Source organism: Eleutherodactylus coqui, chromosome 10 (assembly GCF_035609145.1).
Source record: "Eleutherodactylus coqui strain aEleCoq1 chromosome 10, aEleCoq1.hap1, whole genome shotgun sequence".
In the NCBI taxonomy this organism is placed as follows: Eukaryota; Metazoa; Chordata; class Amphibia; order Anura; family Eleutherodactylidae; genus Eleutherodactylus; species Eleutherodactylus coqui.
This window is the reverse complement of record NC_089846.1, coordinates 2725118-2750253: the sequence shown is the minus strand read 5'-3', so window position 1 is coordinate 2750253 and position 25136 is coordinate 2725118. Positions and strand designations below refer to the sequence as shown.

The following is a 25136-nucleotide window of genomic DNA, read 5'->3' as shown; positions in this document are numbered from 1 at the left end:
CTGGCGCCACTATGCGGGTCACTATTACTGCTGTGGCCATTAATGTGGTCACTAAAGAGGTCACTATTACTACTGGGGTCACTAATAGAATGACTATTATTACTGGGGTCACTAACAGAGTAACTATTACTACTGGAGTCACTTTTACCACTGGGGCCACCAAAGAGGTCAATATTACCACTGGGCCACTTAAGTGGTCACTATTACTACTGGGGCCACTAAAGCAGTCACAATTACTACTAGGGGTCACTAAAGTGGTGGCTATTGCTACTGGGGCCACTAAAGGGGGTCACTATTACTACTGGAGCCACTATGGGGGTCACTATTACTACTGTGGCCACTAAAGAGGTCACTAATACTACTGGGTCACTAATACTACTGGGGCCAATAAAGGGGTCATGATTACTACTGGGGCCACTAAAGAGATCACTATTACAACTGGGGTCACTAACAGATTGACTATTACTACTGGGGTTACTAACACCGTAAATATTACTACTTGGGTTACTATTACTACTGGGGCCACCAAAGGGGTCATTATTACTACTGGGCCACTAAAGTGGTCACTATGACTACTCGGGTCACTATTACTACTGAGGCTACTACAGGGGTCACTATTATTACTGGGATCACTAAAGGGGTCACTATTACTACTGGGGCCACTAAAGGGGTTCACCATTACTACTGGAGCCACTATGGGGGTCACTATTAGTACTGGAGCCACTAAAGAGGTCACTAATACTACTGGGGTCAATACTGTCTACAGCCCATACAGGGGATAAAGAAAACCATTAGGTTGGTTCACTATGCCTAGTCTACAATGCCAATTGTACTCGCCTCATCCAAATCACTATGCCCATTATACCCGCCTTAATCTACAATCACTATATCCATTATACATGCCTCAACTACAATCACTATGCCCAGTTTACCCACCACATTTACAATCACTATGACCATTGTACTGGGGTCACTATTACTACTGAGGCCACTATTGCTATTGGGGCCACCAAAGGGGTCACCATTGGGGTCACCATTACTACTGGGGCGACTAAAGAGATCACTATTACTACTAGGCTCACTATTACTACTGGGGCCACTAAAGGGGTCACTATAACTACTGGGTCACTAACAGAATGACTATTACTACTGGGGCCACTTATAGAGTGACTATTACTATTGGGATCACTATTACTACAGGGGTCACTAACAGAGTGACTATCACTACTGGGGCCATCAAAGAAGTCACTATTACTACTGGGGCCACTAAAGGGGTCACTATTACTATTGGGGCCAATAAAGGGGTGACAATTACTACTGGGGTAAATAAAGGGGCCACTATTACTACTGGGGCCACTAAAGGGGTCACTATTGCTACTGCGGTCACTATCTCTACAGGGGCCACAAAAGGAGTCCCTGTTACTATGGGGTCAATAGAGGGGTCACTATTACTACTGGGGCCACTATTACTACTGGGGTCACTAAAGGGGTCACTATTACTACTGAAGTCACTATTATCACTGGGGCCACTAAAGAGGTCACTATTACTAAATGGGGTCAGTATTATTACTGGGGCCTCTAACGGGGTCAGTATTAGTATTGGGGCCACAATGGGCATCACTATTACTATTGCGGCTACTAAAGTGGTTACTAGGACTACTGGGGTCACTAAAGTGGTCACTATTACTACTGGGGCCACTAAAGAGGTCACTATTACTACTGGAGCCACTAAAGGGGTCACTATTACTACTGGGGTCACTAACAGAATGACTATTACTACTGGGGCCACTAATAGAGTGACTATTACTAGTGGGGTCACTAACAGAGTAACTATTACTACTGGGGTCACTAACAAAGTGACTATTACTATTGGGGCCACCAAACTGGTCACTATTACTACTGGGGCCATCAAAGGGGTCACTTTTACTACTGGGGCAACTAAAGTTATCACTATTGCTACTGGGGTCACTATTTCTACAAGGGCCACAAGTGGGGCCACTAAAGGGGTCACTATTACTACTGGGGCCACAAAAGGGGTCACTATTACTACTGGGGCCACAAAAGGGGTCACTATTCCTACGGGGTCAAAAAAGGGGTCACTATTACTACTGGGGCACCTAAAAAGGTCACTATTACTACTGGGGCCACCATAGGGGTCATTATTACAACTGCACCACTAAAGGGGTCACTATTACTACCGGGGTCACTATTAGTACTGGGGCCACTAAAAGAGTCACTATTACTACTGGGGCCACTATTACCACTGGGGCAACTAAAAGGGTCACTATTACTATTGGGGCCACTATTACTACTGGGGCCACTGATGGGGTCACTATTACTACTGTGGCCACTAAAGAGGTCACTAATACTACTGGGGTCACTAATACTACTGGGGCCAATAAAGGGGTCATGATTACTACTGGGGCCACTAAAGAGATCACTATTACAACTGGGGTCACTAACAGATTGACTATTACTACTGGGGTTACTAACACCGTAAATATTACTACTTGGGTTACTATTACTACTGGGGCCACCAAAGGGGTCATTATTACTACTGGGCCACTAAAGTGGTCACTATGACTACTCGGGCCACTATTACTACTGAGGCTACTACAGGGGTCACTATTATTACTGGGATCACTAAAGGGGTCACTATTACTACAGGGGCCACTAAAGGGGTTCACCATTACTACTGGAGCCACTATGGGGGTCACTATTAGTACTGGAGCCACTAAAGAGGTCACTAATACTACTGGGGTCAATACTGTCTACAGCCCATACAGGGGATAAAGAAAACCATTAGGTTGGTTCACTATGCCTAGTCTACAATGCCAATTGTACTCGCCTCATCCAAATCACTATACCTTAATCTACAATCACTATATCCATTATACATGCCTCAACTACAATCACTATGCCCAGTTTACCCGCCACATTTACAATCACTATGACCATTGTACTGGGGTCACTATTACTACTGAGGCCACTATTGCTATTGGGGCCACCAAAGGGGTCACCATTGGGGTCACCATTACTACTGGGGCGACTAAAGAGATCACTATTACTACTAGGCTCACTATTACTACTGGGGCCACTAAAGGGGTCACTATAACTACTGGGTCACTAACAGAATGACTATTACTACTGGGGCCACTAATAGAGTGACTATTACTATTGGGATCACTATTACTACAGGGGTCACTAACAGAGTGACTATCACTACTGGGGCCACTATTACTATTGGGGCTATCAAAGAAGTCACTATTACTACTGGGGCCACTAAAGGGGTCACTATTACTATTGGGGCCAATAAAGGGGTGACAATTACTACTGGGGTAAATAAAGGGGCCACTATTACTACTGGGGCCACTAAAGGGGTCACTATTGCTACTGGGGTCACTATCTCTACAGGGGCCACAAAAGGAGTCCCTGTTACTATGGGGTCAATAGAGGGGTCACTATTACTACTGGGGCCACTATTACTACTGGGGTCACTAAAGGGGTCACTATTACTACTGAAGTCACTATTATCACTGGGGCCACTAAAGAGGTCACTATTACTAAATGGGGCCACTAAAGGCGTCACAATTACTACTGGGGTCAGTATTATTACTGGGGCCTCTAACGGGGTCAGTATTAGTATTGGGGCCACAATGGGCATCACTATTACTATTGCGGCTACTAAAGTGGTTACTAGGACTACTGGGGTCACTAAAGTGGTCACTATTACTACTGGGGCCACTAAAGAGGTCACTATTACTACTGGAGCCACTAAAGGGGTCACTATTACTACTGGGGTCACTAACAGAATGACTATTACTACTGGGGCCACTAATAGAGTGACTATTACTAGTGGGGTCACTAACAGAGTAACTATTACTACTGGGGTCACTAACAAAGTGACTATCACTATTGGGGCCACCAAACTCGTCACTATTACTACTGGGGCCATCAAAGGGGTCACTTTTACTACTGGGGCCACTAAAGTTATCACTATTGCTACTGGGGTCACTATTTCTACAAGGGCCACAAGTGGGGCCACTAAAGGGGTCACTATTACTACTGGGGCCACAAAAGGGGTCACTATTACTACTGGGGCCACAAAAGGGGTCACTATTCCTACGGGGTCAAAAAAGGGGTCACTATTACTACTGGGGCACCTAAAAAGGTCACTATTACTACTGGGGCCACCATAGGGGTCATTATTACAACTGCACCACTAAAGGGATCACTATTACTACCGGGGTCACTATTAGTACTGGGGCCACTAAAGGAGTCACTATTACTACTGGGGCCACTATTACCACTGGGGCAACTAAAAGGGTCACTATTACTATTGGGGCCACTATTACTACTGGGGCCACTGATGGGGTCACTATTACTAATTGGGGCTACTAAAGGCGTCACTAATACTACTGGAGTCACTATTACTACTGGGACCAATAAAGGGGTCACAATTACTACTGGGGTAAGTAAAGGGGCCACTATTACTACTGGGGTCACTATTACTACTAAGGGCCACTAAATAGATGACTATTGCTACTGGGGTCACTATTACTACTAAGGGCCACTAAATAGATCACTATTGCTACTGGGGTCACTTTTACTACTGGGGCCACTAAAGGGGTCATTATTACTACTGGGGTCACTATTACTACTGGGGCCACTAAAGCGGTCACAATTACTACTGGGGCCACTTAATTGGCCACTATTGCTACTGGGGCCACTATGGAGGTCACTATTACTAATTGGGGCTACTAAAGGCGTCACTAATACTACTGGAGTCACTATTACTACTGGGACCAATAAAGGGGTCACAATTACTACTGGGGTAACTAAAGGGGCCACTATTACTACTGGGGTCACTATTACTACTAAGGGCCACTAAATAGATCACTATTGCTACTGGGGTCACTATTACTACTAAGGGCCACTAAATAGATCACTATTGCTACTGGGGTCACTTTTACTACTGGGGCCACTAAAGGGGTCATTATTACTACTAGGGTCACTATTACTACTGGGGCCACTAAAGTGGTCACAATTACTACTGGGGCCACTAAAGGGGCCACTATTGCTACTGGAGCCACTATGGAGGTCACTATTACTTCTGGGGCCACTATAGGGTCACTATTACTACTGTGGCCACTAAAGTTGTCATTATTACTACTGGGGCCACTATTACTACTAGGGCCACTAGAGGGGTCACTATTATTACTAGGGCCACTAACAGGGTTACTATTAGTACTGGGGCCACAATGGTCGTCACTATTACTATTGCGGCTACTAAAGTGGTTACTAGGACTACTGGGGTCACTCTTTCTACTGCGGCCACTTTTACTACTGGGACCACTAAGGGGGTCACTATTAATACTTGGCCGACTAAAGGTTCACTATTACTATTGGGGTCACTAACAGAGTGACTATTACTACTAGGGTCACTATTACTACTGAGGCCAATAAAGGGGTCACTATTACTACTGGGGCGACTAAAAAGGTCACTATTACTACTGGGGTCACTAACAGAGTAACTATTACTACTGGGGTCAATATTACTACTGGGGCCACAAAAGGGGTCACTATTACTACTGGAGCCACTATGGGCGTCACTATTACTACTATGGTTACTAAAGTTGTCACCATTACTACTGGGGCCACTAAAAGGGTCACTATTAATTCTGGGGCCACTAACCGGGTCACTATGACTACTTGGGCCACTTAAGGGATTACTATTACTACTGGGGCGACTAAAGGGGTCACTATTACTACTGGGGTCACTATTACTACTGGGGTCACTATTACTACTGAAGCCATGAAAGGGGTCACTATTGCTACTGGGGCCACTGTGTGGGTCACTATTACTACTGCGGCCATTAAACTGGTCACTATTACTACCGGGGTCACAAAAGGGGGCACTTTTACTACTGGGGTCACAAAAGGGGTCACTATTACTATTAGGGTCACTAACAGAGTAACTATTACCACTGGTGCCACCAAGGGGGTCAATATTACTACTGGGCCACTAAAGTGGTCACTCTTACTACTGGGGCGACCTAAGGGGTCACTATTATTACTGGGGTCACTAAAGGGGTCACTATTACTACTGGGGTCTCTATTACTACTGGGGCCACTAAAGTGGTCACTCTTACTACTGGGGTGACCTAAGGGGTCACTATTATTACTGGGGTCACTATTACTACTGAGGTCTCTATTACTACTGGGGCCACTAAAGGCCTCTCCCAAATTTTTCTTCAACTTGAAAAACCTTGTTAACCCTTTCTTGAGCACTTCAGTAATTGATCCTACTGGTGATCCCATCTGACAGGCCTGACGTCCGGACCAACAGATGCCAGACTGCAGGACAGTTGCTCACCTGACGACCTTCACGCCGTTCCTCATGACTTCCAAGTCCACAGAGAAGGTTCCATTGGAGTGGGCCACCAGGTTGAGATCAGAGAACTCGGCCTGCGGATAGAAGAGGGCAGAAGATGGATGATGAGGGTTGTGCTCCTCCACACTACATACTTGGTGTAAATTCTAGGACTTCTGCTTCCCGCAGAGATCCCGCGTGGTTGGAAGACGCGACGTTTAATCTCCAGCTTTATAAAGTATTTTATAGATCCAGTAAAAAAACAGCTATTCCGACCCATAAAACGCCGTCCCGCAGGAGCGCTAATGGCTGCCGGAGAGGAGGGGCGACAGACGGCGCTGGATGCTTTCCAACACCGACTGCAGCAGACTGACGGGTACAGCAAGGGGCGCAGGTAATCAGCAGCGCCAGTCCACAGCAGACAGCGGGTGCAAAAGTCTTCACACCGTCAAGGTGTTGTCATGTTAAAGAATCCAACCGAGATGAATCCTTCCAATCCCCCCTCCCCCTGCGTCCCTCCCTCCCTTTCGTGTCCCCCCTTCCTCCCTCTGTGTCCCCCCTCCTCTCCTCCGTGTCCCCTCTCCCTCCTTCAGCATACCCCCTACCCCCTCCGCGTCCCCCCCTTTCCCTCCACATTCCCCCTCCTCTCGAGCCAGCGCTGAGAACCAATCACAAGAACCCCAAAACGCAGACAGATCGGGCATGCCGCGCTTTTTTTTCTTCTCACAACATCACGAGTGAAAAGATCCCAAATGTGAAGGAAACCATTGAAGATCATTGGCTGCATAATTCTGCGCTTTCACTCTCACATTGCAAGAAAATCGTGCGATTCTGTGGGCGGCGTGAGGCGCACCGAATATATATATATAAGACAATAAAACAAACCATAAGAGACTCGCCAAAATATCCCCAACCATGAGCGGCCGGCTCTGATTGGCTGAGACAATGAAGGGCTGTGATTGGGCATTAAGCCGGCGCTGAGAACCAATCACAGCAATCTATTGCTGGAGGCGGGGCTCTCAAACCTGGCCTACAGCAATACACTTGTGAGTGCAGGGGAGGCCCGGATCAGCGGCAGAGACCAGCGGCCGGACGGCAGCGGCTAGGGGAGTGTGGAGTCTTTCTCCATCTAGTGTAGCTCAGACTGATTGTCGGGGTAGGGCTTATATTCAAGCGCTCCCCCCGAAAACCGGAGTGCGGTTAACGCTGCCAAAAACGAGGCAAGAATAGAACATGCGTCGCTGTCAGAGCGCAACGGTGGGAACGCTGCGTCATCAGCCTGGTGGGAGCGGCCCGGCGAAGTGAACGGGTGCGTTGTACAGCGTTTAGGGCAGCGCTGAAAACATAGCGCTAGACACTGCGCAACGACGCCCGTGTGAGGGCGGCCTGAAGGAGCTGCAGGAGTTTCTGGCCGGTAACAGTTGTGTAGTCATGCGACAACCAGCTCCATAGTCTTCATCCGTCCGGGCAGCGGGGGAGGGGGGCAAGATGGAAGCCTAACAAGAAGATCCGAGCCAGAACCTCCATCCCTCCTCCAGAGGCCTCAGAGTTGGGGAGGTATACTATAGAAGGTGATATACCTATATACACACTCATTGTCAGTAACATCCCTCCCTAGAAGGAGTATATATATATACACAATATGGCTGGTATACGAACCCTTCAGACTGTCTCCACTTACTTGTTCCACTTTGATGTCAAACTCTCCGCTGATTTTCTTCCCCTTGAAGATTTTCACCCTGCAACATGAATGGAAGGCGTCATCAGACCTGACATCACGAGGCACGTCTCCAGTCACAGCGAGAGCAGCATCCGCTTATTCTCTCTGTGCTGATTGGTAGGTGGGTCGGACATAATGGTCTTCCATCAGCAACCTGCAAGAGACTTTAGAAGCTGCTCTGGGTGTGGCTGGAGTTTAGCCGTTTCCAACAGATCCCCGGAGGGGCGAGGTGCGATACACCAAGCACTGCGGTGTCACAGCTGCTCTGCATATATATATATATCACCTATTACTGGGCCCACTGGGCTGGTCACCATACTTTCTTGGTGTCTAAAACATTTCTAGTCTGAAGGGGGACAGTACCGGAAATGGCCAGTAGAGGCAGATAAACGGTACCCCAATGCTAATTAGGAGACACCTGATGAGGTTTGGTAAAATGTGGGTAAATTCCCTTAGTAGACAGCTTGTGGCTCCTGGGTAGGATGGGTGAGAGAAGTGCTCTGGTAACTGGACTGTTTATGATGTGTGATGAGTTATGGCATCAGGCTGAACAGACAGGGCCAAGTTGATGTATAGCGAGTGGCCAGGCGGCCAGGTTATATGCAGTGTGGAATGCTGTGAACTGCTGCAGAAGCTCCAGGTGTAAAAGTGGGTTCCTGAGAGTGGTGCCAACCGTCCTGGGTGGAGAAGATGGCGATCCTGAGGAGTGATTAATCCCCTAATGACCATGCTGGGGCTTGGAGAGGTGAGACATGTGTTAACGCTCCCTATTCCCCCTACTAGTTCACTGTTGGTGGCAGTGCGGGGGAGCCAGCTGATGAGGCTGATCTTAGGCCGTCTGCACACGGGCGGATTTGCAATGTGAAATCTGGAGCGAGATACCACAGCATTTCCAGCCCGTAGCATGCTATGACAATACGCAATCTCCAGCCCGCGAGCGGAAATCGTTTGCGATTTCCCCCCCTTCCCCCACGCGGGAGAGAAACTGCAGCATGCTGTGATTTTGTGCGGGCTACACACAGCCGGCTTCCATTGAAGTCAATGGAAGCTGTCCATCCCACGGCCATTCTGCAATCAGCATTGCAGCATGGTCGCGGCAGCCGCGTCATCGCCATAGTGATGGCGCGGCGTCCTCTGTACTGTGGATGTGCGCCGGCTGGCACATCATCAGCATAGAAGATGGTGGAGAGGTAGGGGGTGGGCACTGGCCGGGCACCGGGTCGAACTCCACTGCAGGAATCCCGTGTGCAGGCGGCTTTATAGGGTGGGGAGCGGCACAGAACCGCGCCCCTTCCAATCTCACAGCGTCTCCGGCTATTGAAAATCTATTGGCACAGATTGACTTTGGAGATCAAGGGAACATGGCTTTCAGTTTTGTGTTGTGGCCCCCATAAGAGACCCGAATGCAGAGTTGAAGCGTAGGATGTGTTGTGTGACCCCGCTACCACGGAAGTCTACTGAAGTGGCCATCATAGAGGAAGTCGTCTGCCGTCGCCTGCAGACGAAGTGAATGAACACAGGTTCGACAACGGCTGCATGCCCGTATCGTGGCACAAGGGGCCACTTCCAGGGTGCTCTCTTTTAAAACTGAAATCCATGTCCCGGGCCCCCAAGGGCCCCACCATCGTGTAGCCAGGGCTGTGGAGTCAGTAAGCCAAACCTCCGACTCCTCAGTTAGCCGAGAATCTGACTGTTCATGTATAAGTCCTGCTGGGAGGAAGGCAGGAACTGATTGCCGGTCGCCATCCTAGTCAGCCGATATCAGGCCGTGGCTATCAGCGGAGGTCCGCAGAGTGTCTGCTCTCATCGCATGGCGTAAACCAAAGCTGCCGCCAGACCCCTTAAGATAGGACGTGCCCTGATCTCCTTCCCGCCCATGTGACACCCGCCAGCAGTCCGCCATCGGGGCTGCTGGCAATGCTGCTCTCTTTATTAGTTTGGCCTTTGGCGGGGTGATTGCGCCCTTTCTAATGCCGCCGGCGTCTCCCGAGGGGCTGACTGACAGACGGGGCTTCTAGTTTAGGTATTTTTTCTTTTTTGGATACATTGTTCATCTGATTGGCTACAGAAATCTGTCTATTCACCCACCGGCCTCCGTAGCGCCTCAGTGAGCCTTGCAGCGTTCTTCTACGTAAGGGCTCACACACACTGGCGGTTTTTTATCGCTGCGTTTTTTTAAAGCGATTGTCAGTGGGACTTTCTAATGTTAAAAACGCATCGCAGGCCGGCGCTTCAGGGGTGTTTGTGCGATGCGCTATAAACATTAGAAAGTCCCACTGACAATCACTTAAGAAACCCGCAAGACAGTGATCAGTGAGAGCACTGCTATATCTGCAGGCTAGACGTGTAGTTATGGGAAGGAGACCGCTCTGATACAGCGACTCTTAGGACCACTGATCAAGTTCTGGGTCCCTCAATTCGATTACCCCTGCCCTCTGGGGGACATATAATGTGTTGTAGATGTTACTGGCCGCACTCTGGGGGACATATAATGTGTTGTAGATGTTACTGGCCGCACTCTGGGGGACATATAATGTGTTGGAGATGTTACTGCCTGCACTCTAGGGGACATATAATGTGTTGGAGATGTTACTGGACGCACTCTAGGGGACATATAATGTGTTGGAGATGTTACTGGCTGCACTCTGGGGGACATATAATGTGTTGGAGATGTTACTGGCCGCACTCTGGGGGACATATAATGTGTTGTAGATGTTACTGGCCGCACTCTGGGGGACATATAATGTGTTGGAGATGTTACTGGCCGCACTCTGGGGGACATATAATGTGTTGGAGATGTTACTGGCCGCACTCTGGGGGACATATAATGTGTTGGAGATGTTACTGCCTGCACTCTAGGGGACATATAATGTGTTGGAGATGTTACTGGCTGCACTCTGGGGGACATATAATGTGTTGGAGATGTTACTGGCCGCACTCTGGGGGACATATAATGTGTTGTAGATGTTACTGGCCGCACTCTGGGGGACATATAATGTGTTGGAGATGTTACTGGCCGCACTCTGGGGGACATATAATGTGTTGGAGATGTTACTGGCCGCACTCTGGAGGACATATAATGGGTTGGAGATGTTACTGGCCGCACTCTGGAGGACATATAATGGGTTGGAGATGTTACTGGCCGCACTCTGGGGGGACATATAATGGGTTGGAGGTGTTACTGGCTGCACTCTGGGGGACATATAAAGGGTTGGAGATGTTACTGGCTGCACTCTGGGGGACATATAATGTGTTGGAGATGTTACTGGCTGCACTCTGGGGACATATAATGTGTTGTAGATGTTACTGGCCGCACTCTGGGGGACATATAATGTGTTGGAGATGTTACTGGCCGTACTCTGGGGGACATATAATGTGTTGGAGATGTTACTGGCCGCACTCTGGGGGACATATAATGTGTTGGAGATGTTACTGGCCGCACTCTGGGGGACATATAATGTGTTGGAGATGTTACTGGCCGCACTCTGGGGGACATATAATGTGTTGGAGATGTTACTGGCTGCACTCTGGGGGACATATAATGTGTTGGAGATGTTACTGGCTGCACTCTGGGGGACATATAATGTGTTGGAGATGTTACTGGCCGCACTCTGGGGACATATAATGTGTTGGGGATGTTACTGGTTGCCCTCTAGGGGACATATAATGTGTTGGAGATGTTACTGGCTGCACTCTGGGGGACATATAATGTGTTGGAGATGTTACTGGCTGCACTCTGGGGGACATATAATGTGTTGGAGATGTTACTGGCTGCACTCTGGGGGACATATAATGTGGTGGAGATGTTACTGGCCGCACTCTGGGGGACATATAATGTGTTGGGGATGTTACTGGTTGCCCTCTAGGGGACATATAATGTGTTGGAGATGTTACTGGCTGCACTCTGGGGGACATATAATGTGTTGGAGATGTTACTGGCTGCACTCTGGGGGACATATAATGTGGTGGAGATGTTACTGGCCGCACTCTGGGGGACATATAATGTGTTGGAGATGTTACTGGCCGCACTCTTGGGGACATATAATGTGTTGGAGATGTTACTGCCTGCACTCTGGAGGACATATAATGTGTTGGAGATGTTACTGGCCGCACTCTGGGGGACATATAATGTGTTGGAGATGTTACTGGCTGCACTCTGGAGGACATATAATGGGTTGGAGATGTTACTGGCCGCACTCTGGGGGGACATATAATGGGTTGGAGGTGTTACTGGCTGCACTCTGGGGGACATATAAAGGGTTGGAGATGTTACTGGCTGCACTCTGGGGGACATATAATGTGTTGGAGATGTTACTGGCCGCACTATGGGGGACATATAATGTGTTGTAGATGTTACTGGCCGCACTCTGGGGGACATATAATGTGTTGGAGATGTTACTGGCCGCACTCTGGGGGACATATAATGTGTTGCAGATGTTACTGGCCGCACTCTGGGGGACATATAATGTGTTGGAGAAAGAGCCCCCTCCTCCGCGGACATTCTGCAGTTGCTATTGATTGGGGGCATGTAAGGGGTTAAACTGCCCCTCCTGTTGGTTAGAGCAGGAGCCTGGCTGTCAAGATGGATGTGCAGGCCATTAGTGAGGTTAGTATTGCGGTCACCCACAGTTATTCATGGAAACCATCAGCAAGGACCGCTCCCTCCTGTCCAAGGTGATTGTCCATTGAAGATGATGAATGGGGGGACGTCCGTCGGAGCTCTGAAAGCAGGTCAGGCGGTCGGGGCGCTCAGTAATACACGGATGAAGCCTTGAGTCATTAGTCGACGACTGGCCCCCTGCATCTTGTACCGATGCGCAATCCCTGCAGACAAGCAGCCATTGGCTGCGGCGCTCCTTCCCCGAGGCTTCCCAATCCTTAAGCCTATTTGTGTGTCTTATCTTCCCTGCGCTCCTTGTGCCGCTGACGGCTTTTATCTGCTGCCACAGATTTCTGCAACGAGGGGGCGAGACTGAGAATTACTTCGCACTGCTGCTGCGAGAGAAGAAGCCTCAGCGGCGGGGGGCAGCGAGCGACGCCATAAAACAGCCCGCAGGAGTGCCATGTGGGGCGTACTCACACGGGCGACAATCGCACTGAACTCGTACCGCCTCATTGTTTGCTAGGGGTTAATTCACACGGCGCTCCTCCTGGTGCGGCGCCGCTGCGAGACGGAAAAGCTGCAGCATGTCAGAGAGCGCGTCCAGAAATAATGGGTTAATACATCGCACGAGTCGCGCTAATCTACAGAACCGCATCCCACTCAGACAGTGCGCAGGCTGGCGTGCGTCCGAGGTTCTCAGACTGATGGCGCGCTCGAACGGTCCGCGCACAAGAGCGGCTTCTCAGTCGGACCCCGTCTGCGTTTAAAAATTGCTGAACGCCCCAATTAATGCGATTATAGCGCGAGAACGGGACATGAAATCCGCGGCGTCCCGCACATCCCACCGAGAACCAGACGGGCTGTCCGTGTATTGTGCCACGCCAGTCATCTACAGGGAGGCCAAATATGGCGCTGCCCGCGCAGGTAGGGTCGTTTTCATGCAAATGTGATGCGACTTCAGTTTCCCCTTTGGAAGCCGCGCGCGCTCTTCACGCCCAAGATAATCGTATAATCGTGCGTACCGCGAAGCCGTGTCCTCACAAGTCTCATCACATCATAAGAGCGATATCTGTCCGCACGTCTCCGATACCGCTCCCGCCATGTAAATACGGCCAGATCCGCACGGGCGAGTGCGATATCGGGCCAGGAAACTGCGCCCAATACTGCGCCTGCCGACGCGCACTTTTCATGCCAAGGCGAGGCGGTCTTCAATCAAAAACAGCTGGCATGGCTTCTCTGTGACCGCGATCCTCAGGCGTGCCTCACGCGCGTCGCAGGAACGCCAAGTGTTTCCCCCTGATTTCCCACCCACGAGGGCGCTGTGGCGTTCCTAAAGGTCCCACTGGGCGGGGCGTTGCGAGGGAACGCCCGAAGATAGAACATGCCGCAAAAAAATCGCTCGTGAATAAGCCCATTCTAAAGAATGCCGTTCGTAGTCGTTCGTCTCGCCACGCACAAACCTCGCGCAAGATTCTCGCCCGTGTGAGGGCAGCTTCAGACTTGCACATGCCCTCGCCGTCACGGAGTGCGGCAGAGCGAGATCCGGGGAGGTTTTTATTTTGACTGTTCAAACCCCGCGATATTGACGGTGCGTCCGTGCAGAACGCCTGCGTGCGAGAAGAGCCGGCGCCGCGCTGCCGCAAACCAAACCACTGAGCGGAAGGTTTTGTTTCAGCCCGTGGTATTCAGACCGACTCCCGGGGTGCGTCTAACCCTGCGGCGGCGCCTACATGCGGACACCGCGCTCAGCAAACTGCCATAATCTAAGCGAAGGCGATTCACGGATGAAATTGCATGTTTTTTCAATAGGAACACTTTTAAACTCGCATCCCGCTCATGAAATGCGCAATCCGAGGAAATCTACAGAATCGCAGAAAAGCGAACCGAGCGGCGAGAGAAAAACCGTGAGTGTAAATTAACCCCTCGAAAACGATGGCCTACCACACGGCATACGTGCTGCGCGCCGCGCTGACACACGGACAAGCAGAGGTCAGCTGAGCGGGCGCTATAAACAGGGGTGGTAAGCGGATGCCCCTTCTGACATCACTGGCAGCTCTCTGCAGACCCCCGCCCGCGGCTCAGCTTGGTAATAGGGTGCTATTACTAGAAGGAGAAGGGATGAGGCGGTTCATTCCTGCAGGCGAGATGCTCTGCGTGACGAGGTATAATGGAGGCGTCTGCTGAAGCAGCTGCTCTCCTCACCTCACCGTGGCACTCCGGGTGCTGCTGTACCCGCTCCTGCTCATTATCCTGCCAACCAGCAGTAACGGGCACAAGGGCAGCGGACGCCTACTGCGGGCAGTGTGGTTGTAATCTGCAATGCTGCTGCGGGGGATGGGGGGGTATGAATAAATGAGAGCCTTATATAACGAGGATGAGACCACCAGAGCGCTGCCCCTCCGGCCGTGTGACTGCAGGACGGCGTCTCCTACTGACCGCCACCTCCGGATCTCTGCCTCGCCACAACAATATTACTGCCCGGCCGCTACATGTAACGGGGGTCTGGCTGGGGGGCGCTAATGACTTCACAACTCCATCTAACGAGTGCGGACGTCGCATCATCTGACCCATGGCAGCGGCGCACACTACTGGCAGTGTGCACTGCGCTCATGTAGCTGGAAGCAGTAGGACGACAGAGCAGCGCTCATCAGCAGGGTGAAGGCCGAGTCACAAACGGCACTAAAACTGGGAGAAATGTGACGCAATTTTTGATAAGAAAATACTGCAGAGCCTCACAGAATCCACAGCGTGCCTATGACAGAGACCATATAGCGCTTATATTGTACATAGGGGGCAGTATTATAGTAGTTATATTCTTGTACATAGGAGGCAGTATTATAGTAGTTATATTCTTGTACATAGGGGGCAGTATTATAGTAGTTATATTCTTGTACATAGGGGGCAGTATTATAGTAGTTATATTCTTGTACATAGGAGGCAGTATTATAGTAGTTATATTCTTGTACATAGGGGGGCAGTATTATAGTAGTTATATTCTTGTACACAGAGGGCAGTATTATAGTAGTTATATTCTTGTACATAGGAGGCAGTATTATAGTAGTTATATTCTTGTACATAGGGGCAGTATTATAGTAGTTATATTCTTGTACATAGAGGGCAGTATTATAGTAGTTATATTCTTGTACATAGGAGGCAGTATTATAGTAGTTATATAATTGTACATAGATGGCAGTATTATAGTGGTTATATTCTTGTACATAGGGGGCAGTATTATAGTAGTTATATTCTTGTACATAGGGGGCAGTATTATAGTAGTTATATTCTTGTACATAGGGGGCAGTATTATAGTAGTTATATTCTTGTACATAGATGGCAGTATTATAGTAGTTATATTCTTGTACATAGGGGGCAGTATTATAGTAGTTATATTCTTGTACATAGGGGGCAGTATTATAGTAGTTATATTCTTGTACATAGGGGGCAGTATTATAGTAGATATATTCTTGTACATAGGGGGCAGTATTATAGTAGTTATATTCTTGTACATAGGGGGCAGTATTATAGTAGTTATATTCTTGTACATAGGGGGCAGTATTATAGTAGTTATATTCTTGTACATAGGAGGCAGTATTATAGTAGTTATATTCTTGTACATAGGGGGGCAGTATTATAGTAGTTATATTCTTGTACACAGAGGGCAGTATTATAGTAGTTATATTCTTGTACATAGGAGGCAGTATTATAGTAGTTATATTCTTGTACATAGGGGCAGTATTATAGTAGTTATATTCTTGTACATAGAGGGCAGTATTATAGTAGTTATATTCTTGTACATAGGGGGCAGTATTATATTAGTTATATTCTTGTACATAGGGGGCAGTATTATAGTAGTTATATTCTTGTACATAGGGGGCAGTATTATAGTAGTTATATTCTTGTACATAGGAGGCAGTATTATAGTAGTTATATAATTGTACATAGATGGCAGTATTATAGTGGTTATATTCTTGTACATAGGGGGCAGTATTATAGTAGTTATATTCTTGTACATAGGGGGCAGTATTATAGTAGTTATATTCTTGTACATAGGGGGCAGTATTATAGTAGTTATATTCTTGTACATAGATGGCAGTATTATAGTAGTTATATTCTTGTACATAGGGGGCAGTATTATAGTAGTTATATTCTTGTACATAGGGGGCAGTATTATAGTAGTTATATTCTTGTACATAGGGGGCAGTATTATAGTAGATATATTCTTGTACATAGGGGGCAGTATTATAGTAGTTATATTCTTGTACATAGGGGGCAGTATTATAGTAGTTATATTCTTATACATAGGGGGCAGTATTATAGTAGTTATATTCTTGTACATAGGGGGCAGTATTATAGTAGTTATATTCTTGTACATAGGGGGCTGCATTATAGTAGTTATATTATTGTACATAGGGGGCAGTATTATAGTAGTTATATTGTTGTACATAGGGGCAGAATTATATAGTTATATTCTTGTACATAGGGGGCTGCATTATAGTAGTTATATTCTTGTACATAGGGGGCAGTATTATAGTAGTTATATTCTTGTATATAGGGGCAGTATTATAGTAGTTATATTCTTATACATAGGGGGCCGTATTATAGTAGTTATATTCCTGTACATAGGGGGGCAGTATTATAGTAGTTATATTCTTGTACATAGGGAGCAGTATTATAGTAGTTATATTCTTGTACATAGGGGGCAGTATTATAGTAGTTATATTCTTGTACATAGGGGGCAGTATTATAGTAGTTATATTCTTGTACATAGGGGCAGTATTATAGTAGTTATATTGTACATAGGGGGCAGTATTATAGTAGTTATATTCTTGTACACAGGGGGCAGTATTATAGTAGTTATATTCTTGTACATAGGAGGCAGTATTATAGTAGTTATATTCTTGTACATAGGAGGCATTATTATAGTAGTTATATTCTTGTACATAGGGGCAGTATTATAGTAGTTATATTCTTGTACATAGGGGGCAGTGTTATAGTAGTTATATTCTTGTACATAGGGGCAGTATTATAGTAGTTATATTCTTGTACATAGGGAGCAGTATTATAGTAGTTATATTCTTGTACATAGGAGGCAGTATTATAGTAGTTATATTCTTGTACATAGGAGGCATTATTATAGTAGTTATATTCTTGTACATAGGGGCAGTATTATAGTAGTTATATTCTTGTACATAGGGAGCAGTATTATAGTAGTTATATTCTTGTACATAGGGGCAGTATTATAGTAGTTATATTCTTGTACATAGGAGGCAGTATTATAGTAGTTATATTCTTGTACATAGGGGCAGTATTATAGTAGTTATATTCTTGTACATAGGGGGCAGTATTATAGTAGTTATATTCTTGTACATAGGGGGCAGTATTATAGTAGTTATATTCTTGTACATAGGGAGCAGTATTATAGTAGTTATATTCTTGTACATAGGGGGCAGTATTCTAGTAGTTATATTCTTGTACATAGGGGGCAGTATTATAGTAGTTATATTCTTGTACATAGGGGGCAGTGTTATAGTAGTTATATTCTTGTACATAGGAGCAGTATTATAGTAGTTATATTCTTGCACATAGGGGGCAGTATTATAGTAGTTATATTCTTGTACATAGGGGGCAGTATTATAGTAGTTATATTCTTGTACATAGAAGCAGTATTATAGTAGTTATATTCTTGTACATAGAGGGCAGTATTATACTAGTTATATTCTTGTACATAGGAGCAGTATTATAGTAGTTATATTCTTGTACATAGGAGCAGTATTATAGTAGTTATATTCTTGTACATAGGGGGCAGTATTATGGTAGTTATATTCTTGTACATAGGAGGCAGTATTATAGTAGTTATATTCTTGTACATAGGGGCAGTATTATAGTAGTTATATTCTTGTACATAGGGGGCAGTATTATAGTAGTTATATTCTTGTACATAGGGGGCAGTATTATAGTAGTTATATTCTTGTACATAGGGAGCAGTATTATAGTAGTTATATTCTTGTACATAGGAGGCAGTATTATAGTAGTTATATTCTTGTACATAGGGGCAGTATTATAGTAGTTATATTCTTGTACATAGGGGGCAGTATTCTAGTAGTTATATTCTTGTACATAGGGGGCAGTATTCTAGTAGTTATATTGTTGTACATAGGGGGCAGTATTATAGTAGTTATATTCTTGTACATAGGGGGCAGTATTATAGTAGTTATATTCTTGTACATAGGGGGCAGTATTATAGTAGTTATATTCTTGTACATAGGGGGCAGTGTTATAGTAGTTATATTCTTGTACATAGGAGCAGTATTATAGTAGTTATATTCTTGCACATAGGGGGCAGTATTATAGTAGTTATATTCTTGTACATAGGGGGCAGTATTATAGTAGTTATATTCTTGTACATAGAAGCAGTATTATAGTAGTTATATTCTTGTACATAGAGGGCAGTATTATACTAGTTATATTCTTGTACATAGGAGCAGTATTATAGTAGTTATATTCTTGTACATAGGAGGCAGTATTCTAGTAGTTATATTCTTGTACATAGGGGGCAGTATTCTAGTAGTTATATTCTTGTACATAGGGGGCAGTATTATAGTAGTTATATTCTTGTACATAGGGGGCAGTATTATAGTAGTTATATTCTTGTACATAGGGGGCAGTATTATAGTAGTTATATTCTTGTACATAGGGGGCAGTATTATAGTAGTTATATTCTTGTACATAGGGGGCAGTATTATAGTAGTTATATTCTTGTACATAGGGGGCAGTATTATAGTAGTTATATTCTTGTACATAGGAGCAGTATTATAGTAGTTATATTCTTGTACATAGGGGGCAGTATTATAGTAGTTATATTCTTGTACATAGGGGGCAGTATTATAGTAGTTATATTCTTGCACATAGGGGGCAGTGTTATAGTAGTTATATTCTTGTACATAGGGGGCAGTGTTATAGTAGTTATATTCTTGTACATAAGAGCAGTATTATAGTAGTTATATTCTTGAACATAGGGGAGCAGTATTATAGTAGTTATATTCTTGAACATAGGGGGGCAGTATTATAGTAGTTATATTCTTGTACATAGGGGGGCAGTATTATAGTAGTTATATTCTTGTACATAGGGGCAGTATTATAGTAGTTATATTCTGGTACATAGGGGGCAGTATTAGAGTAGTTATATTCTTGTACATAGGGGGCAGTATTATACTAGTTATATTCTTGTACATAGGGGGCAGTATTATACTAGTTATATTCTTGTACATAGGGGCAGTATTATAGTAGTTATATTCCTGTACATAGGGGGCAGTATTATAGTAGTTATATTCCTGTACATAGGGGGCAGTATTATAGTAGTTATATTCTTGTACATAGAGGGGAAAATTATAGTAGTTATATACTTGTACATAGGGGGCAGTATTATAGTAGCTATATTCTTGTACATAGGAGGCAGTATTATATCAGTTATATTCTTGTACATAGTGGCAGTATTATAATAGTTATATTCTTGTACATAGGGGGGCAGTATTATAGTAGTTATATTCTTGTACATCGGGGGCAGTATTATAGTAGTTATATTCATGTACATAGGGGCAGTATTATAGTAGTTATATTCTTGTACATAGTGGCAGTATTATAGCAGTTATATTCTTGTACATAGGAGGCAGTATTATAGTAGTTATATTCTTGTACATAGGGGGCAGTATTATAGTAGTTATATTCTTGTACATAGGGGGCAGTATTATAGTAGTTATATTCTTGTACATAGGAGGCAGTATTATAGTAGGTATATTCTTGTACATAGGGGGGCAGTATTATAGTAGTTATATTCTTGTACATAGGGGGCAGTATTATAGTAGTTATATTCTTGTACATAGGAGGCAGTATTATAGTAGGTATATTCTTGTATATAGGGGGCAGTATTATATTAGTTATATTCTTGTACATAGGGGGCAGTATTATAGTAGTTATATTCTTGTACATAGGGGGCAGTATTATAGTAGTTATATTCTTGTACATAGGAGCAGTATTATAGTAGTTATATTCTTGTACATAGGAGGCAGTATTATAGTAGTTATATTCTTGTACATAGGAGGCAGTATTATAGGAGTTATATTCTTGTACATAGGGGGCAGTATTATAGTAGTTATATTCTTGTACATAGAGGACAGTATTATAGTATTTATATTCCTGTACGTGGGGGGGGGGGCAGTATTATAGTAGTTATATTCTTGTACATAGGAGGCAGTATTATAGTAGTTTTATTCTTGTACAGAGGAGCAGTATTATAGTAGTTATATTCTTGTACATAGGGGGCAGTATTATAGTAGTTATATTCTTGTACATAGGGGGGCAGTATTATAGTAGTTATATTCTTGTACATAGGAGGCAGTATTATAGTAGTTATATTCTTGTACATAGGGGCAGTATTATAGTAGTTATATTCTTGTACATAGGGGGCAGTATTATAGTAGTTATATTCTTGTACATAGGGGGCAGTATTATACTAGTTATATTCTTGTACATAGGGGGCAGTATTGTTGTAGTTATATTCTTGTACATAGGGGGCAGTATTATAGTAGTTAAATTCTTGTACATATGGGGCAGTATTATAGTAGTTATATTCCTATACATAGGGGGCAGTATTATAGTAGTTTTATTCTTGTACATAGGAGCAGTATTATACTAGTTATATTCTTGTACATAGGGGGCAGTATTATAGTAGTTATATCCTTGTACATAGGGGGCAGTATTATAGTAGTTATATTCTTGTACATAGGGGGCAGTATTATAGTAGTTATATTCTTGTACATAGGGAGCAGTACTATAGTAGTTATATTCTTGTACATAGCGGGCAGTATTAAAGTAGTTCTTTTTTATAGGTGGCAGTATTACAAGTCCTCTTGTGCCTCCATGTGATCTTCCTCTGTCTCTCAGTCATCTATTGTGCATTACCCCGTCAGTTTGGTCCTACAGTATGTGCATAACATGCAATAAGTAACCTTTATTCCTGACCTTCTCCTTCCTCCTCCCATGTCCATGCTCATTGTTGATATTTCCACTGTCATTAAATCTTCCTATTGTTGCTAGTGACTAGAGATGAGCGAGCGTACTCGGATAAGCACTACTCGCTCGAGTAATTTGCTTTATCCGAGTATCGCTGTGCTCGGGTCTGAAGATTCGGGTGCCGGCACGGAGCGGGGAGCTGCAGGGGAGAGCGGGGAGGAACGGAGGTAAGATCTTTCTCTCCCTCTCTACCACCCGCTCTCCCCTGCTCCCCGCTGCGACTCACCTGTCAGCCGCAGCGGCACCCGAATCTTCAGACCCGAGCACAGCGATACTCGGATAAAGCACATTACTCGAGCGAGTAGTGCTTTTCCGAGTACGCTCGCTCATCTCTACTAGTGACCCCTGAGCTGTCCATAGACATCAGTCTTGCCAGAAGACACCACCATTGATTGGGAAATCCTTTCACTAACAATTGGAGACCTTTTATGACCCTACTTATATCTATGGACTTTATCAGCCCTCCCCAGTTGACCAGTGTCGGAGGACAGTGCAAAGTCTTTGGGATTTTGGGAGTCGATAGATAAGGTATTTTCGGTGATATGAAGTTTATATGAGGGGATAGGAATAGCATCCTGCCTAGTCAGTGGTGACCGTCTGATTCCCCGGGGCGGATGCTTTAAGAGAAGGGTTGTCTTGATGAGTCAACAAGCTACATGATGAGGGTTGAGCTGCAAGAAGACATCCAGAGTAGGCGACGAGCAGGACCAGAACACCGAGAAGTTGTGAAGCCCCCTGGAGCTACAGGTCGTGCCACAGCCTAATCAGTACATCTCCATCATCACACACTGGCTGTGGCGGCCACTAGGCCCTCAGATTGCATACCAGGTTGCTGCAATTAGTTCATGATTATCGTGGGCCAAATTAGACGAGGCCATCTGCTCATCCTCAATGGTTTATTAGCTAAAGCACATCCAGCTCTACTTCATGCAAGTGTCGGCAATGATGGGGGTGATGTTCCATTGTTATAATACACGGTTCAGTAGAGACGATGCTGGCAATCTGTGACATCGGGGCTACCGATGGCCATTCACTATAGTACATGGGCAATACATGAATGGCACCTGACCCAAGTATCCCTATTACAAGACCGTCCAAGACAGCAATGCAGAAATGTATCATTAAAGAACGGTTTATGGAGAACTACAGATATAGTAAAAACATTTAAAAAACAGAAGATAAGGAAATGCAGCATCAATACAAGAGATCCATCAGGTCACACATAGAGGAGGGTCCCAAAGACAGCATCAATACAAGAGAGATCCATCAGGACACACATAGAGGAGGGTCCCAAAGACAGCATCAATACAAGAGAGATCCATCAGGACACACATAGAGGAGGGTCCCAAAGACAGCATTAATACAAGAGAGATCCATCAGGTCACACAAAGAGGAAGGTCCCAAAGACAGCATCAATACAAGAGAGATCCATCAGGACACACATAGAGGAGGGTCCCAAAGACAGCATCAATACAAGAGAGATCCATCAGGTCACACATAGAGGAGGGTCCCAAAGACAGCATCAATACAAGAGAGATCCATCAGGTCACACATAGAGGAGGGTCCCAAAGACAGCATCAATACAAGAGAGATCCATCAGGTCACAAATAGAGGAGGGTCCCAAAGACAGCATCAATACAAGAGAGATCCATCAGGTCAAACATAGAGGAGAGTCCCAAAGACAGCATCAATACAAGAGAGATCCATCATCAGGTCACACATAGAGGAGGGGCCCAAAGCCAGCATCAATACAAGAGAGATCCATCAGGTCACACATAGAGGAGGGGCCCAAAGACAGCATCAATACAAGAGAGATCCATCAGGACACACATAGAGGAGGGTCCCAAAGACAGCATCAATACAAGAGAGATCCATCAGGTCACAAATAGAGGAGGGTCCCAAAGACAGCATCAATACAAGAGAGATCCATCAGGACACACATAGAGGAGGGTCCCAAAGACAGCATCAATACAAGAGAGATCCATTAGGTCACAAATAGAGGAGGGTCCCAAAGACAGCATCAATACCAAGCGAGATCCATCAGGTCACACACAGAGAAGGGTCCCAAAGACAGCATCAATACAAGAGAGATCCATCAGGTCACACAGAGGAAGGTCCCAAAGACAGCATCAATACAAGAGAGATCCATCAGGTCACACATAGAGGAGAGTCCCAAAGACAGCATCAATACCAAGCGAGATCCATCAGGTCACACACAGAGAAGGGTCCCAAAGACAGCATCAATACAAGAGAGATCCATCAGGTCACACACAGAGGAAGGTCCCAAAGACAGCATCAATACAAGAGATCCATCAGGTCACACATAGAGGAAGGTCCCAAAGACAGCATCAATACAAGAGATCCATCAGGTCACACATAGAGGAAGGTCCCAAAGACAGCATCAATACAAGAGATCCATCAGGTCACACATAGAGGAAGGTCCCAAAGACAGCATCAATACAAGAGAGATCCATCAGGTCACACATAGAGGAGGATCACACAGACAGCATCAATACAAGAGAGATCCATCAGGTCACACACAGAGGAAGGTCCCAAAGACAGCATCAATACAAGAGAGATCCATCAGGTCACACATAGAGGAGGGTCCCAAAGACAGCATCAATACAAGAGAGATCCATCAGGACACACATAGAGGAGGGTCCCAAAGACAGCATCAATACAGGAGAGATCCATCAGGACACACATAGAGGAGGGTCCCAAAGACAGCATCAATACAAGAGAGATCCATCAGGTCACACAAAGAGGAAGGTCCCAAAGACAGCATCAATACAAGAGAGATCCATCAGGTCACACAAAGAGGAGGGGCCCAAAGACAGCATCAATACAAGAGAGATCCATCAGGACACACATAGAGGAGGGTCCCAAAGACAGCATCAATACAAGAGAGATCCATCAGGTCACAAATAGAGGAGGGTCCCAAAGACAGCATCAATACAAGAGAGATCCATCAGGACACACATAGAGGAGGGTCCCAAAGACAGCATCAATACAAGAGAGATCCATTAGGTCACAAATAGAGGAGGGTCCCAAAGACAGCATCAATACCAAGCGAGATCCATCAGGTCACACACAGAGAAGGGTCCCAAAGACAGCATCAATACAAGAGAGATCCATCAGGTCACACAGAGGAAGGTCCCAAAGACAGCATCAATACAAGAGAGATCCATCAGGTCACACATAGAGGAGAGTCCCAAAGACAGCATCAATACCAAGCGAGATCCATCAGGTCACACACAGAGAAGGGTCCCAAAGACAGCATCAATACAAGAGAGATCCATCAGGTCACACACAGAGGAAGGTCCCAAAGACAGCATCAATACAAGAGATCCATCAGGTCACACATAGAGGAA

The 25136-nt window shown here is 45.5% G+C and overlaps 1 protein-coding gene across 4 annotated transcripts in view; it reads right to left on the bottom strand.

Moving 5' to 3' along the window:
* Nucleotides 1-25136, bottom strand: part of SYN1 (synapsin I) — a 107633-nt gene that overhangs the window by 58746 nt on the left and 23751 nt on the right. For all 4 annotated transcript variants that reach the window (XM_066580000.1, XM_066580001.1, XM_066580003.1 and 1 more), the window contains exons 2-3: nt 8055-8112; nt 6377-6468 (exon numbers count right to left, since the gene is read on the bottom strand). In XM_066580000.1, the coding sequence (XP_066436097.1) occupies nt 6377-6468; nt 8055-8112 (150 nt within the window). The remainder of the gene's footprint in view (nt 1-6376; nt 6469-8054; nt 8113-25136) is intronic.